The sequence below is a fragment of the Tupaia chinensis genome, unplaced genomic scaffold, assembly GCF_000334495.1.
Source record: "Tupaia chinensis unplaced genomic scaffold, TupChi_1.0 Scaffold144532_1, whole genome shotgun sequence".
Lineage (NCBI taxonomy): Eukaryota > Metazoa > Chordata > Mammalia > Scandentia > Tupaiidae > Tupaia > Tupaia belangeri.
The window spans coordinates 1-15,738 of NW_006204391.1; the positions used below are offsets into that span (position 1 = coordinate 1).

General features: G+C 36.9%; 1 protein-coding gene across 1 annotated transcript; it reads left to right on the top strand.

Annotated features, from left to right (window-relative positions):
* Window positions 1–2,552: 2,552 nt before the first annotated feature.
* Window positions 2,553–3,482, top strand: LOC102475792 (olfactory receptor 7A5). The gene has a single exon (XM_006167160.1). The coding sequence runs from the start codon at window positions 2,553–2,555 to the stop codon at window positions 3,480–3,482; it is 930 nt and encodes a 309-aa protein (XP_006167222.1).
* The last annotated feature ends 12,256 nt before the right edge of the window (window positions 3,483–15,738 follow it).

The window sequence follows — 15,738 nt, forward strand, 5'->3', positions numbered from 1 at the left end:
GGTTGAAATTGTTTTTCATTTAACACTGAATGTATTTCCCCATTCTTTTCTCGCTTGCATTGTATCTAATGAGAGGTCCGGTTTTATTTTAGCCTTATGAGATATCCTTTGTAGTTGACTTGATGTTCTCTCTTGCCAATCTTAGTATCTTGTGTTTATTTATTTATTTATTTTGAGTCAATGTAGTTATGATGTGCCTTGGAGAGGATCTTCTTGGATTGATGCTATTTGGGATGCTTTGTATTTCTTGGTTCTGAATGTTTGAGTGCCTCTCGGACTTAGAATGTTTTCTTCTAGGATTTCATGGAATAGATTATCAATGCCCTTATTAGTTTCTTCACCTTGTGGGATACTAGTTATTCAGATGTTTGGATATTTCATGGTATAATATTTCTCATATTTTATCCTCAGTTTTCTTGGTTATTTTCTCAGTATTTTTGATATTTTTTTCTACGTCATTGGTTTTACCTTCTACATCTGAGATTCGATCCTCTGCATGGTCTAACTTGCTTTTAATACTTTCATGGGATGTTTTACTTTTCTTTATTATAGCCTTCATACCTAATAGTGTTTGATCCTTTTTTTATGGCGATCAATTCTTCTTTCATGTTGTGGAAGAACTTCCTCATCACAATGTTCAGATGTTTAGCTACTATATACCTAGTCTTCTTTAGGCAGTGGGTAAGGGCTGAGCAGTAAAATTGGAAAGTAAGGTAAAAGAAAAAGAAAGTAGAAAACAGAAATAGGAAGAAAAAGTGATGGAAAAAGAAGAAAAGAACCACAACAAAAAGGGGAGAAAAAATAAGTCACATAAAATAAAACAGGGTTAAAAATGAAAACTGCATGGGACATAGCAGAGACAGAGATGGAAATGCCTGGATGGATTCTGGTCTAGGTTAGAAAAAAATTGCAAGGGACAGAGAACAAGAAGGAGAGAGAGAGACTTTGCTGACATGACTAGCGCTTAGGTCTAAAAAGGGGGAGGGTAGCACCCTGGCTGGGAGGACTTCACAGCCATGAAGCTGGACCCAGAACAGACATCAGAAGCAGAGATGGAGAGATCCCTGGATGGATTCTGGCTAGTGCTGGGGTCTGGAGGAGCCTAAAATAACTCTTTTTGGGTTGTATTCTACCTACGGAAAAAGAGAATGACAAGAAAAATACAACTAGAAAACAAACAAACAAAAAATTACATTTGTCAGTTAATGTCATTAATGTTAGTGTATAAATAAATACGAAAGTGCAGATTTTCATGTATGTGTATTTCCTTGCTCCCAGTATTTCTGTCAGAAATGTAGACTTTCATACATTAGTGAGTTTGATTACTGTAATTTGTTCTTATAATCCTGTTCTGTTATTCAGCTCAGGGTTGACATTGCCTACTGTAGTCACTGTCAAAAATTCATGATCAGGTCCAGACTCATTGTCACAGCCATAGCATACCAGACAACAGAGCAGGAAGCCACGCGAGGGCTTCTATTTCAAATAGAATGCAATAAAATAAAATAAAAACCAACCAAATGTGAAACAGTCATATTAAAAGGAAGGTCTATGTCTCTTGTCTATGGAAAGCTTAAAAAATGGAATTTGGGCACCATTCCTATATTTTTAAGGGAAAAGATGATTTGGTATTGAGGAAAGGTCTGTAATTAATTCTTTTCCTTATGAACATGGCTGAGGACTCTGGAGGTCATCGTTCGGTGTGTGTCTTAGTGGGTATGTGTGTTAGTGTGTATGTGTGTTAGTGTGTGTTATTGTGTGTGTGTGTGTGTATGTATTTGTGTTTTGTAGAACATGAGCAGACTTCAGAGAATGCTTACCTGATTTCTTACATTTCAAATTGTAACTCTACCGCTAGGACACCTGCTGGCCCCACAAACTGTGACTCCTCTAACACAGATTTTGAGTATTTACCAACAGATAAAAATTAGGAGAGGTTTATTGTGATCCATAGAAGACCTTTGAAATAAAATACTGTGTGATTCCACTAACTAAAATATGTGAAGTAGTAAAAATCATAGAAGTTATTGGGAAAGCTGGTGGCATGGTGGTTAAGGCTACTGAATCCAACATGGCAGACTATGCAGGTAAAGCCCAAGACCTGGTGTCTTGGAAAACATGCCAGGCATGTGTACATGCATGCTCACATCATGACAGAAGAGGGGATAGTGGCATGGCCATTCTCCCTGGCATGTGATTTCTCACTTTCCTTCACTCCCTCTCTGTCTGTCTGATGAGTGTATGTGCCCTATGACAAAAATAAAGAACAAAAAACTAATGGAGAAATCAAGTTGCATTCCATAATGTGTACAATGATTATTTATGAATAAATAAGTTAACCTGTACTATACTTGATCTATAGGAACAAAAAGTGAGATAGGAAGTCCTAAGCAGAGATGGCAACATAAAAACCCAAAGAGCATTAGATCCACAGCAAAATATAAAACATAACTTTGTGACTTAAGAAGACTAACTACGTCATTTCAACTATGTGAATAATACTCGTTCATGGGAAATTAACCATCTTATTTTCCTCTTTTCAGGGAGTCACCATGGAACCAGGAAATGATACGCAAATGTCAGAACCTCTTCTTCTGGGATTTTCAGAAGAACCAGAATTGCAACCCCTCATATTTGGGCTTTTCCTCTCCATGTACCTGATCACTGTGTGTGGAAACCTGCTCATCATCCTGGCCACCATCTCAGACTCCCACCTGCACACCCCCATGTACTTCTTCCTCTCCAACCTGTCCTTTACTGACATCTGTCTTACCTCCACCACTGTCCCAAAGATGCTGGTGAACATCCAGACACAGAGCAAGGTCATCACCTATGCAGGCTGCATCACCCAGATGTTCTTTTACCTTCTCTTTGCAGGGGTAGATGACTTCCTCCTGACTGTGATGGCCTATGACCGGTATGTGGCCATCTGTCACCCCCTGCACTACACGGTCATCATGAACCCCTGGCTCTGTGGAAAGCTGGTTCTGGCATCCTGGACCATGAGTGCCCTGCATTCCTTGTTACATAGCCTAATGGCCTTGCGGCTGTCCTTCTGTACACAGGTGGAAATCCCCCACTTTTTCTGTGAACTGATTCAGGTGGTCCACCTTGCCTGCTCTGACACCTTTCTTAATGACATGGTGACCTATTTTGCAGTTGTGCTGCTGGCTGGTGGTCCCCTCACTGGGATCTTTTACTCTTACTCTAAATTAGTTTCCTCCATTCGTGCAATCTCATCAGCTCAGGGGAAGTACAAAGCATTTTCCACCTGTGCCTCTCACCTCTCCGTTGTCTCCTTATTTTATTGTACAGTCTTAGGAGTGTATCTTAGTGCTGGCACTTCCCCCAGCTCACACTCAAGTGCAGCAGCCTCGGTGATGTACACTGTGGTCACCCCCATGCTGAACCCCTTCATCTACAGTCTGAGAAATAAAGACATAAAGAGGGCCCTGAAAATAGTCTTTGGAAGGAAATTGTGAAAAGATCATTGGCCTGGAGCTGAAATAATGCCCACGATTGCAGTTTAAAGCCTTGGCATTAAGATCTGTGATTCTCTGATCAGATTGTGAAAGAACATGTCTATACTTTCTACACTCTCTCATATCCAGCCATTTCTAAAAGTATTTTTCTACTTTCCCAATGTAATTCCTAGCCTTGTATCATAAATGCTAAATACTTTAAAAGTATCATTATCTCATAAAATGATACACAACTTTTTAAAAACATGTCTAATTATGAAATAATTATTTAATTTTGTTGTTATGATTTGATTTGACCTGAGAGATGGAGTGAGAGAGAGAGAGAGAGAGGGAAAGTAAGAAAGCATGTCACTAGTTCTGGGACTGAAATTATAATTGGCTACGTGGGAGTCCAGTTCATTAACCACCAGGCCACCTGCTGTCTCCCATATGCAACTCTTAATAATAATGTAATTCTCATATGATGTATATGGTTCTGAGCAATTTTTTATAATGTTAATAAAATAACTTTTAGGGTTGTATTCTGCCTATGGAAAAAGAGAATAACAGCAAGAAAAAACCAACTAGACAACCTAAAAACCTCAACACATTACATTTGGCAACTATTGCCATGAATGTAATTTAGAATATAGACAAATCTGAAAGTGCAAAGTTTCATGTATGTGTATGTCCTTGCTTCCAGTATGTCTATCTAAGAGTAGATGCTAGTATATTAGTGTATTTGATTACTGAATTTGCTCATTAGAATCCTGTTTTGTTATTCAGCTCAGAGATCACATTGTCTACTGTAATCACTGTCAAAATTTTTACTTATTTATATTTATTATTTTTTTATCACTGTCAAAATTTGATTGATGATCAGTGCCAGACTCAGTGTTGCCACCATAGCATACCAGAGTACAGAGCTGGAAGTCACGTGAGGTCTGTAATTCAAGTCCCAAGTCTAGTCAGCCTGAGAGACACTGGATGCACCGGTGTGTAGCCAGGATCTGGAGGATGGAGGACTGAAGGAAGGGAATCTCAGCATGACCACACCCTGTAGAGGGTGCTTCTCTCTTTATATCTCTCTCCCTTTCATTCTCTGCTCAGGTGCCCCAACACATTTTAACATGAATAAAAAATTTATTAGCTACATGTGTCAAAATGCCTTGTATATGTAAAGGCGAATTTAAACAATTTAAGTTGAACTAATATGGCCTTAGATTCAGATAGCCTTAAATAAGATGTAATGAACATTTCAATCATTCATTGTATTAACTCTGCACCGTGTTTCTTGTTCATCCTATTCATCTACGTCTTGAAGTGCATAAAATTGGTGTCCATGCAGAAGGGTGTTTCTTCATTGGGGTGAAGGATTGATTGGTGTGTTTTATGGTGTTACATTAAGTATCCTCCTATTTCTCCTTGAATACTTTAGTGCTGGCTGTAATGACTACACCTTTAAGTAATGAAAATGAATATTCCCCCCTATTTTATGTTTTTCCATAACTGCTGAAGGGAAAGTGAATGAACAAACATCAGTATCATCCAATAGATTTTTTTTTTTTTGGTGCTGTAAAATCTCTTAAAAATTTGTAAACAAAGGATGACTCACAAGAGTTTGAATACCTTTCCCAGTCATTGATTCAGGGTCACAGATTTCCTGTAAGAGCATTCATGCCCTTCATATTTCTCCTAATTATTCTAAGGGAACATCAGTGTATGCACTTTTTCTTTCATAACTTTTTTCTTTAGCTTCGCTATAGGGAGACAGAGGTAAAGAAAGGGAGAGTGAGAAATCTCTCCCCAGGGATGATGGTCAAACTACATTCTCTTCTTCTCCAGTCTCCTCTCAGGATTTGGATGCACGCACATGTGTCCAGTGTGATTTATCAAGCCACTGGATCTGGGAATAGAACTGTGCAGTTAGCCATGTGGGATCAAGCACCTTAACCTCCACACCACTTACAGGCCCATGACAATGAAATTTTAACCCATGGTTGGTGAAAGGTGCTAATGACCTTTGGAGGCAGGAGGGGTTACAGAGAATGTGTCATAAAAGTAAATTCATCACACTTTCAACTTGGTCTCTCAAGGACAGCAGATCAACAAGAAAATTTTCCTTTCTTCCCAGTCCAGTATCCACAAGGGAAATCAGGTACTAAGAGGATGTAGTTGTAAGGAGGAATCAGACCTAATGAGCAGACGTAAGGAGCCATAAATATTTCCTTTATCATTGTTCCTCAAGGAGTCTGCCCTCAGCTGTACATGACATAGTTGATGTTTTTTGGAATCTGAAGTCTGACTAGGGAACCATGCTTAATTCTTTCATTGTGCCTTGTCTGGAGACAGAGTTTCAGTCTTGATTTTCCACCTTACAATGGGAAATGTACCCTTCCCTAAGAAGATTGTCCTCTTTGAGGCCCCATACAGTAGAGTCTGAGAGATGGTAGGTGCTGCAGGAATGGTTCAGACACAATGGATGCCAAGGACATCTACCTGAGATCCCCTGAGAGCCAAACCAGACTAGAAATAACTGAGAGATTGATGAATTTTGTTACATGTCTGACCAAGTTATTTCTCGGTAATTTATTTAATATATTAACAAGCCATGTGTCTGTCCTGATGAGTTTTGTTATATGTCTGACCAAGTTATTTCTCAGTAATTTATTTAATATGTTAACAAGCCATGTGTCTGTCAGATTTAGCAATGAAGACAATCATTGTGGACAATTTAGTGATGGGATTAAACGTCCAGTTGGATGAAGGTGCAGATGGAATGGGAGAAAGAAATCAAATTTTTAGTCAAATTAGAATATGTCCACAGAAATGTGCCATTAAAGAAGCAGGAAAAGTAGAATCAGAGTTGTGATGAGATGTGTAATGACTTTTGGGTCTCTTAAGGAATTTTGAAATGTGGGCATTTGTGCATATTTCTGTATTTTTTGAAGGATCCAGATGAATGGATTGTTTGCAATTCAGACCTTATGACAGTATTTCATGAGGCTTACATTTTGCAATTTTTTTCTTTCACAATGGGAATTCACATACAAATTTTACTCAAAGGTCAAATTGAAAATATTTAAGAGTTTTTACTTAGAACTATTTTCTTGCTGGTGTGGTTGAATATGTTTGTGGATCTGGTTTCTATTTACTTTATTGCAAATTATGCAGGTTTTTATGTTCTGGTGTCTGAATGTTTTTTATCCTTTTGATTTTTTTCTTTTAAATAATGCATTGGTGTTTTAAAATCAAATGATCAGCATGCCATTGTGGTATTTTACATATAGATAACTATTTGGTAAATGTGAAAAGTTAATAGATTATGTGTTATCAAATCCAATAGTCAACCCTATTTATACACACCTACCCCTCCTAAATTTTTATTGTTAGCAAAATTCCTCTGTGCCAGTAATAGAATCACTTTTTATACATATTTCTATCTTATTTCATATTTATTTTTCCTCATTGTTATCTCTTGCCTGTCATGATTAATTCTTTTTTTAATTAATTTTTGAATTCCACTTTCAAAAAGGAATAATCACTTTATATATTTATGGGGTACAATGTGATGCTGTGATATATACACACACACAATGTACAATGATTATATTATGTTAATTGATATACCTATCTCTTTATATACTGATTATCTCTTCATAATAAGAATGTTCACAATCTCCTATTTAAGGGCCTGAAGGTGGCATGGTGATTAAGGCACTGGACTCCTATAGGGACAAGTGTGATTGGAATCTTGGACCTGGTGGCTTGCTCTCTCATCCTCTCTCTCAGTGTCTCATTATATTGAGTGCACATATATTATAGTAAACTAAATAATAATAATAATAATAAATAAAACTAAATAAATAATTCTAAAAAACCGATTTGGGGAGAAGGTGAAGGTAGGTGACCTTATATGCCATTGCTACATCCCTCAAGCCATTGTGAGCCAGGAAAAATAACATGGAATTAAATGAAATCGAGAAAGCAATTTTCCCACATATTAAACAAGTACATGCAGGAAGTACTTTTTTTCATTGAGAATGTTTTTAAAAAATTTAAAAAGAAGATGACTTTAGAAGCTAAGTAGTGTATAATGATTAAATGTATAAAATAAATGAAAATAAACTAAAATATATTTTTTTAAAAAAGAAGATAACTTTTTTATGGCCGAATAGTATTCCATAGAGTATATGTGCCACAGTTTTCCAATCCATTAATCCATACAGGGGCATTTGGCTTGGTTCCATGTTTTAGCAATTGTGAAAATTGCCACAATAAACATCGATGTGCAAGCACTTTTCCAATGAAGAATTCTTCTGTCCTTTGGGTAGATTCCAAGGAATGGGATTGCTGGATCATATGGTAGTTCTATTTGTAGACGTTTGAGGAATCTCCAAATGTCTCCTGGTTTTTGACAGGAAGTGGAAGAATATGGAAGATTTACTGCTGAGTGAAGCAAGCCAGGCTATGAAGGAGAGACATTGTATGTCCCCACTTAATATATACCGAGTGTCCACACTCTGTGACTGAAACTGATGGGGTAAGGGATGTACAAACACAAGAGAGGGGGGTGAATGCCAGATGTGTGTGTGGAGGAGTGGGGCCTGGGGAAGGACATTTGGAGAAGGGAAACGGTGACAGAACATTGTCGGGACAGGGAGGTAGTGTTGTTATATTTTGATCAACTGGACCAGGGAGAAATGTTCACATATTGAAATGTTCACCTTGTAAGCTAAATAACGTGATTGAATGTATAAAAAATGTAAATTAATAAAAATTAAAAAATTAAAAAAAGAAGATAATGGAGGCTGTTCTGAAAGCCTTTAATATGATGAAATGAACATGCAATCCATACATTGAGCTAACTAGGCACTGTGTTTCTTGTTCACCTGGTTCATCTATTTGTGAAATATGGAAAATTGCTGTCCATGTGGAAAGGGTGTGTATTCATTGGGGTGAAGGATTGATTAGCGTGTTTTATGTTGTTTCATTCAATGTCTTCCTGTTTCTCCTCGAACACCTCCAGTACTGGCTGTAATTATAACCCCCTGAAGTGTTTAAAATGAATTACCTCCCCCTCTTTTAAATTTTTTCCTGTGTCTCATAAGTTTTAATAATTATGGAGAACTCATGACATGTGAAAGCATTGGGGCCCTAATTTTTTTTATCTTAGAACTCCTTTTATTTTTTTTCTTTAACTTTTTAATTATTATTATTTTAATTACATTTAATCACATATATCTTTACAGTGTATAATATTTCTTTTTCCATCACGATTGACATGCATATCCGTCAGGACAAAGACATTGCTATGCACATCAGCATCAGCAAATAGCTTTTCATTTCTTTTTCAGAATATATATATGTGTGTGTGTGTGTGTGTGTGTGTGTGTGTGCATTATTTTTTAAACATTCAATTGCTATACATCATTTGGCTCATAAAGAGAATTTACCAAACACAAAATACTTCTCATATCAGTCCTATTGAGAATAGCATACATGTTATCATTAACAGATAATAAACCATATCTGTGTCCTACAAATGTCATGTCTCTCTACTCCTCTTTTAAATTTTGGCATATTGATTGAAGGGACAGTGAATGAACAAATATTAGCATCATCCAACATATGTTTCATTTGTGTTCAAGATTCTCTTCAAAATTTTTGATCAAAGGATGACTCAGAAGAGGTTGAATTCCTGTCCTAATCATTTGATTTAAGGTCAAAGTTTCCTGTAAAGCATTTATATCCTACTGATTTCTCCTAGCTACCTCTAAGAACACATCAATGCAGTCACTTTTCCATATATATACACACACACACATATGTGTATATATATGTATATATATATACATATACACATTTATATATTATATATACACATATACATATATGTATAGGTATATATGTATATGCATATGTATATATGTGTGTATATATAATATATAATATTATATATATATAATATGTATATATATAAATTTCTTTAAAAAGTTTTGTAATAGGTTTAGGGTTCTCACAGAGAGACAGAATGAAAGAAAGGAAAGAGAGAAATCACTTCCCGGGGGATGGCCATACTACAGTTCCTTCTCCAGTCTCCTCTCAGGATTTTGGACATGCATGTACACATAACCAATGTGATTTTTTTAAGCCACCTGGCATGGGACTAGAACAGCTCAGTTAGTAATGTGGGATCCAGCACCTTAACTTCCACGCCACCTGCAGACCTGTGACAATTAAATTTCAACTCAAGGTTGGTAAAAGGTGCTAATGACATTTAGAGGCAGGAGACTTCACAGAGAGCGTGTAATAAAGACTGGAGTCATTGCACTTTCAATGTGGTCCTTTGAGAGCTGCAAGTAAACAGGAAATTCTTCCTTTCTTTCCAGGCCAGTGTCCAAGAGGGAAATCAGGTACTAAGAGATTACAGTTATAAGGAGGAAATGCACCTCATGAGCAGATAGAGGGAGCTGCAAATGTTTGCTCTGTCATTGTCCCTCAAGGAGTGCAGACTAAGCCTGGACAAGTCATGGTTGGTTTATCTGATATCTACAGACTGGCTAGGAGACCATGCTTAATTTTTTCATTGTATCTTGCCTGGGGATAGAACTGCAGTCTCCATCACCAACCATTCAGGGAGAAATTCACCCTTCACAAGAAGACTGTCCTCTCTGTGACCCTATGCAGATGACTCTGAGAGCCTGGTAGGTACTGCAGGAACAGTTCAGAGAGAATGCATGCCAAGGTATCTACTTAAGATCACCTGAGAGCCAAACCAACCCAGCAAGAGCCAAGATACTGATGTGTTTGGTTACTTATCTGACCACATTATTTATCATTAATGTATTTAATATGTTACCAAGCCATGTGTCTGTCAGACTTAACCATACAGGCATCATTGTGGACAATTTAGTGATGGGAATAGACTTCCAATTGGATGGAATGAGGAAGGAATGGGAGTAATAAAATGATTTCAGTCAGATTACAACATGTGCATAGGAATTCTCAGTTGAAGAAGCAGGAAACATAGAATCAGGTATTTGATGAGATGTGCAATGACTTTTGGGTCTGTTAAGGAACTTTTGGAATGAGTATATTTGTGCATATTACTGTAATTTTCGAAGAATCAGGATAAGTGGGTTGTTTGCAATTCATACATTGCAACTGTAGTTCATGAGACATACATTTCACGGTTTCTTCTTTCATGTTGTGCATTCACATAAGAAATTTTATTCTCACGTTAAAATGAGAATATTAAAGAGTTTTTAAAATTTTATTTTATTTTCATATAACATTTGATAACATATATTTATGGTGTATTACATTTCTTTTTTCCAGCATGATTACCATGCGTATCAGTCAAGACAAAGACATTACTGTCCATATCATCAAAAAGCTTTTCATCATTTATTTCAGATTATCGTTATTATTAATTCTCATTTTTTTAAAACATTTGATCCCTATATATCATTTGGCTTGTAAAGAGAATTTACTCAACATGACCAGTCCAGTTAAGAATACTATACATGTTATCATCAACAGGTAAATAGTTTTTACTTACAACTATTTTCTTGTTGGTGTAATGGAATACGTTTGTGAGTCTATTAGCATTTTACTTTATTGTAAATCTTGAAAATGTTTTTATGTTCTGGGGTCTGAGTATATTTTATTCTTTTGAGTTTTTACTTTTAATAATGAATTTAAGTTTTAAAATAAAAATTTCAGAGTAGCTTTGCATTATTTTATGTGTTGATTGATGTAGATATATATTGGGTGAATGTGAAAACTTAATAGATTTTGTGTTATCAAATCTAAGAGGCCATCATATTGCATACACACCCATTCACTCTATATTTTTATTAACTTAGAAAAATTCTTGTACATTAGTAGTAAAAATAAATACCTCTTTTTTCTTTATTGCCATAGGGTATATTTGCTTACTAGAGAGAGAGAAAGAGAGAGAGAGAGACTAAGAGAGGAAGAGTGAGAAATCATACCCCAGGGGGTTGTGCATGCTGAAATCCCTACTCCTCCAATTTCTTCTCAAGTTTTTGGGCATACATGCACTCTTGTCCATTGTAATTTTAAAGTCTCCATGTTCAGGACTTGAACCACAGTTGGTCATGTGGGAATCCAGCACCTTAATCACTATAACACCTGATATTCCCCCAAACTATGATCTTATAATACAGTTGTCTAAATACTAATCAACAGAGAAAAATAAGGAGATAAATCCATGGAATATTCTTGAAATAAAATACTGAGCAATTACACTTAACTAAGATATCTGAAGCGATCCAAGTCAAAGAAGCAGACAATAGAATGGTGGTTGCCAAGGGATTGGTAAAAGAGTAAAAGTTATGATTTTTTTCTTTTTTAAAAAAGAATGATTTATTTTATTACATTCTTATTATTATTCACTTTGACCAGAAGAAACAAAGAGAGAGAGAGAGTGACAAAGCAAGTCATCAGGTCTGGGACTCGAACCGCAAACAATCATGTGGGAGGCAAACACCTTAACCACCAAGCCACCTGCTGGCCCCAGAGTTGTTTTTCAATGAATATAACAATGCAGTTATTGGGCCAGCTGATGGTGTGGTGGTGAAGATGGCTGGATTGCACATGGTCCACTGCCAGTTAAAGTCCCAGCCAGCAGCTTGAAAAAAATATTGGTCATGTTTGCATGCACTCCCAACATCCTGAGAGAAGAGAGTATTGTGGGATGGTCATTCCCCGTGGGGGGTGATTTCTCAACCTTTCCTCTCTCTCTGTCTCTCTGTCGGGTGAACGCATGTGCACAAGAGCTAAACAAAAAACAAAACAGAAACAAACAGCAAATAAAATATTTTGTAAAATTATATTTTAGTCCATAAATATGTACTATTATTTTCTTTTATCAAGAAATAAATGTTAAAAATTCTGCAAAACAAATGATCTATGGGAATAAAGAAGGAGACAAGAAGCCCTAATCAGAGATGGCACTGTGAAAGCCTAAAGCAGGTTAGATTTATACAAAAAAATTAAAAAATAACTTGTGAAGACAAAACACTAACTATGGCATTTCAACTCTGAGAGTAATACCTGCTCATGTGGAATTAGCCATTGCATGTTCTTCTTTTCAGGTAGTCACCATGGGACCAGGAAATGATACACAAATTTTACAATTTCTTCTTCTGGGACTTTCAGAGGAACCAAAATTGCAGCCCCTCATATTTGGGCTTTTCCTCTGCATGTACCTGATCACCGTATGTGGAAACCTGCTCATCATCCTGGCCACCATCTCAGACTCCCACCTGCACACCCCCATGTACTTTTTCCTCTCCAACCTGTCCTTTACTGACATCTGTCTCACCTCCACCACCATCCCAAAGATGCTGATGAACATCCAGACACAGAACAAGGCCATCACCTATGCAGGCTGCATCACCCAGATGTTCTTTTTGTGGTAGATGACTTTCTCCTGACAGTGATGGCCTATGACCAGTATGTGGTCATCTGTCATCCCCTGCACTACTCTGTTATCATGTACCCCTGGCTCTGTGAACAACTGGCTCTGGCATCTTGGACCATAGGTGCTCTGCATGCATTATTGCATAGCCTAATGGCATTGCGGCTGTCCTTCTGTACACATGTGGAAATCCCCCACTTCTACTGTGATCTTAGTAAGTTGGTCCACCTTGCCTGTTCTGACTCTTTTCTAAATAATGTAGTGACCTATTTTGCATCTGTGCTGCTCGGTGGTGGTCCTCTCACAGGGATCCTTTACTCTTACTCTAAGATAGTTTTCTCCATTCGTGCAATTCCATCAGCTCAGGGGAAGTACAAAGCATTTTCCACCTGTGCCTCTCACCTCTTAGTCGTCTCCTTATTTTATGGTACAAGCCTAGGAGTGTACCTCAGTGCTGGTGCTACCCACAGCTCACTCTCAAGTGGAGCAGCCTCAGTGATGTTCACTGTGGTCACCCCCATGCTGAACCCCTTCATCTACAGTCTGAGGAATAAAGACATAAAGAGAGCCCTGAAAAGGCTATTTGGGGGAAGGTATAAAAGGACCAATTTTTCTGGAATAGAATAAACTGCCCTGATTACAAACCTCAATGCCTCAGAGCTAATTTCTTGATTCTTGATCAGATTTGGGAGTAGAACTTAGTCCTCCTATGAGTGTGCTGGGAGTTTTCATTCTTCTGATTTCAGTCTCTGTATTTTATTAGTAAGACTTTAAATTCAGATTTCTGCTCTCTCTGAAATCCAACAGCTTTCCCTCTGTCATTTTTCCACTTTCTCTAAGTCATTTCCATACTCTCTTCAAAATGATCTGTAAGTTCTCAGTCATCTTGTTGGATAATGTAGGCTTCATAGGGTGCTATTCCCTCTCAAGTGCAATCACAGTAAGTATTATTTATTTTGTTTTACTGAAGAGTTTTGTCTTACTGAAATGTTCAAAAAGAGATTTTGAACATTTTTTAATATGCCTTTTGGCCATTTGGAAGTCTTCTTTGGAGAGTTGTCTGAGTACTGAGTATCACTCCTTTCCGGAAAAAAATGAGAACTCTGTTTAGAAAGTAAAACCATTTGAATCCATCAAAAGAAGAAATATATTTGAGACCACAATTTTTCATTTTTGGGGTCCATCATTTTATCATATATTAGGACCTTAACTGCTCTTGTTGATAATGTGGACTTTAGCATCCAGCGTGTTTTATAACTGGCCAAAATATTTTCTTAAATTTTATTTTTTAAAGCAAAAATGACAGCTTTTTGTTTAACAGAACTTTTGTCTTGTGTCTGTTAATCATTTTTTTTCTCTTTTCTCTTTTTGCTCACTTTCAACCACCCACTGCCCTCACTTACAATCTCTGCTGTCTACACTGATCCTCCTCTCCACTATCATATCTTTGGATCTTTTCATTTCTGCCATAGAGTGCAGACATTCAGGACACATTGAGTGGGGATATGCAGTGTGCCTCTTTCAAAGTTTAGCTCGCTTTGCTTAATATTAAGTCCTCTATATTCATCTACTTAAAATCAAACAACAGAAGTGTCATTCTTTCTCATGGCTCAGTAATATTCTTTAGTACATGTGTACCACCATTTTTCAACCCAGTTATCAGTTTTTGGACACTTGAGTTGATTCCTTGTCTTAACAATTGTGAATAATGCAACAATAAACATAAATGTGTGTCTTTCCGACTGTGTGTTTTTCTGTCCTTTGAGTAAATGCCAAGAAATGGGATTACTGGGTCACATGGTAATTATATTTGTAGTTTTTTTTGAGGAACCAATGTTCTTTATTTTCTTGATCCTAGCAATTCTCACTTGGGTTAAATGGTATCTCATTGTGGTTTAATTTGCATTTCTGTTATGGAAAGAGAGTTTGAACATTTTTTCATATGTCTTGCGGCCATTTGGAAGTGGAGAGTTGTCTATTCAGTTCATTTGCCCATTTTTTTTAAGAATTATTTATTCAGTTTTATTTATTATTATTCTTCAATTTGTCCAGAGAGGGACAGAGACAGAGAGAGACAGAGAGAGGGAGGGTGAGAAAACAGACTTCCAGGTTTGAGACTCTACCTGCTCTAGGCCAAGTGGGAGTCCAGTGCCTTTACCATCATGTGACTTGTTGGCCCTGATTTGCCTATTTTAAATTGGATTTTTCTTTTTTTTTCCTTGGGTGAGCTGCTTGAATTCCCTGTATTTTTTAGTTATCAATCCCTTGCCTGAGAAGTGACATTCAAGTAGTTTGTCCCATTCTGAGAGTTGTCTTTTTAGTATAATTGTTGTTTTCTTTGCTGTGAAGAAGCTTTTTAGCTTGATATCATTCCACTTGTCTACTTTTGGGATTAAGCCTGTGCTTTAAGAGTCTTAGTGTCTACACTCTATGATGGAAACTGATGGGCTAAAGGATGTACAAACACAAGAGATGGGTGTGAATGCCAGATGTGGGGTGTGTGGAGGAGTGGGGCCTGGGGAAGGAGATTTGGAGGAGAGATACGGAGACAGAGCATTGTCGGGATGGGGAGGTAGCGTTGTTATCTGTTGCAGATATTTTGATCAACTGGACCAGGGAGAAATGTTCGCATATTGAAATGTTCACTTTGTAAGCTAAATAATGCAATTGAATGTATTAAAAAATGTGAATACATAAATACATAAATGTATTAAAAAATGTGAATACATAAATAAAGAGGTCTTATTTAAGAAAAGAAATCTTACTCCAATGTCTTCAAGAGTTTCCTATGAGTAGTTTTATACTTTGGCTTTATATTTAAAACTT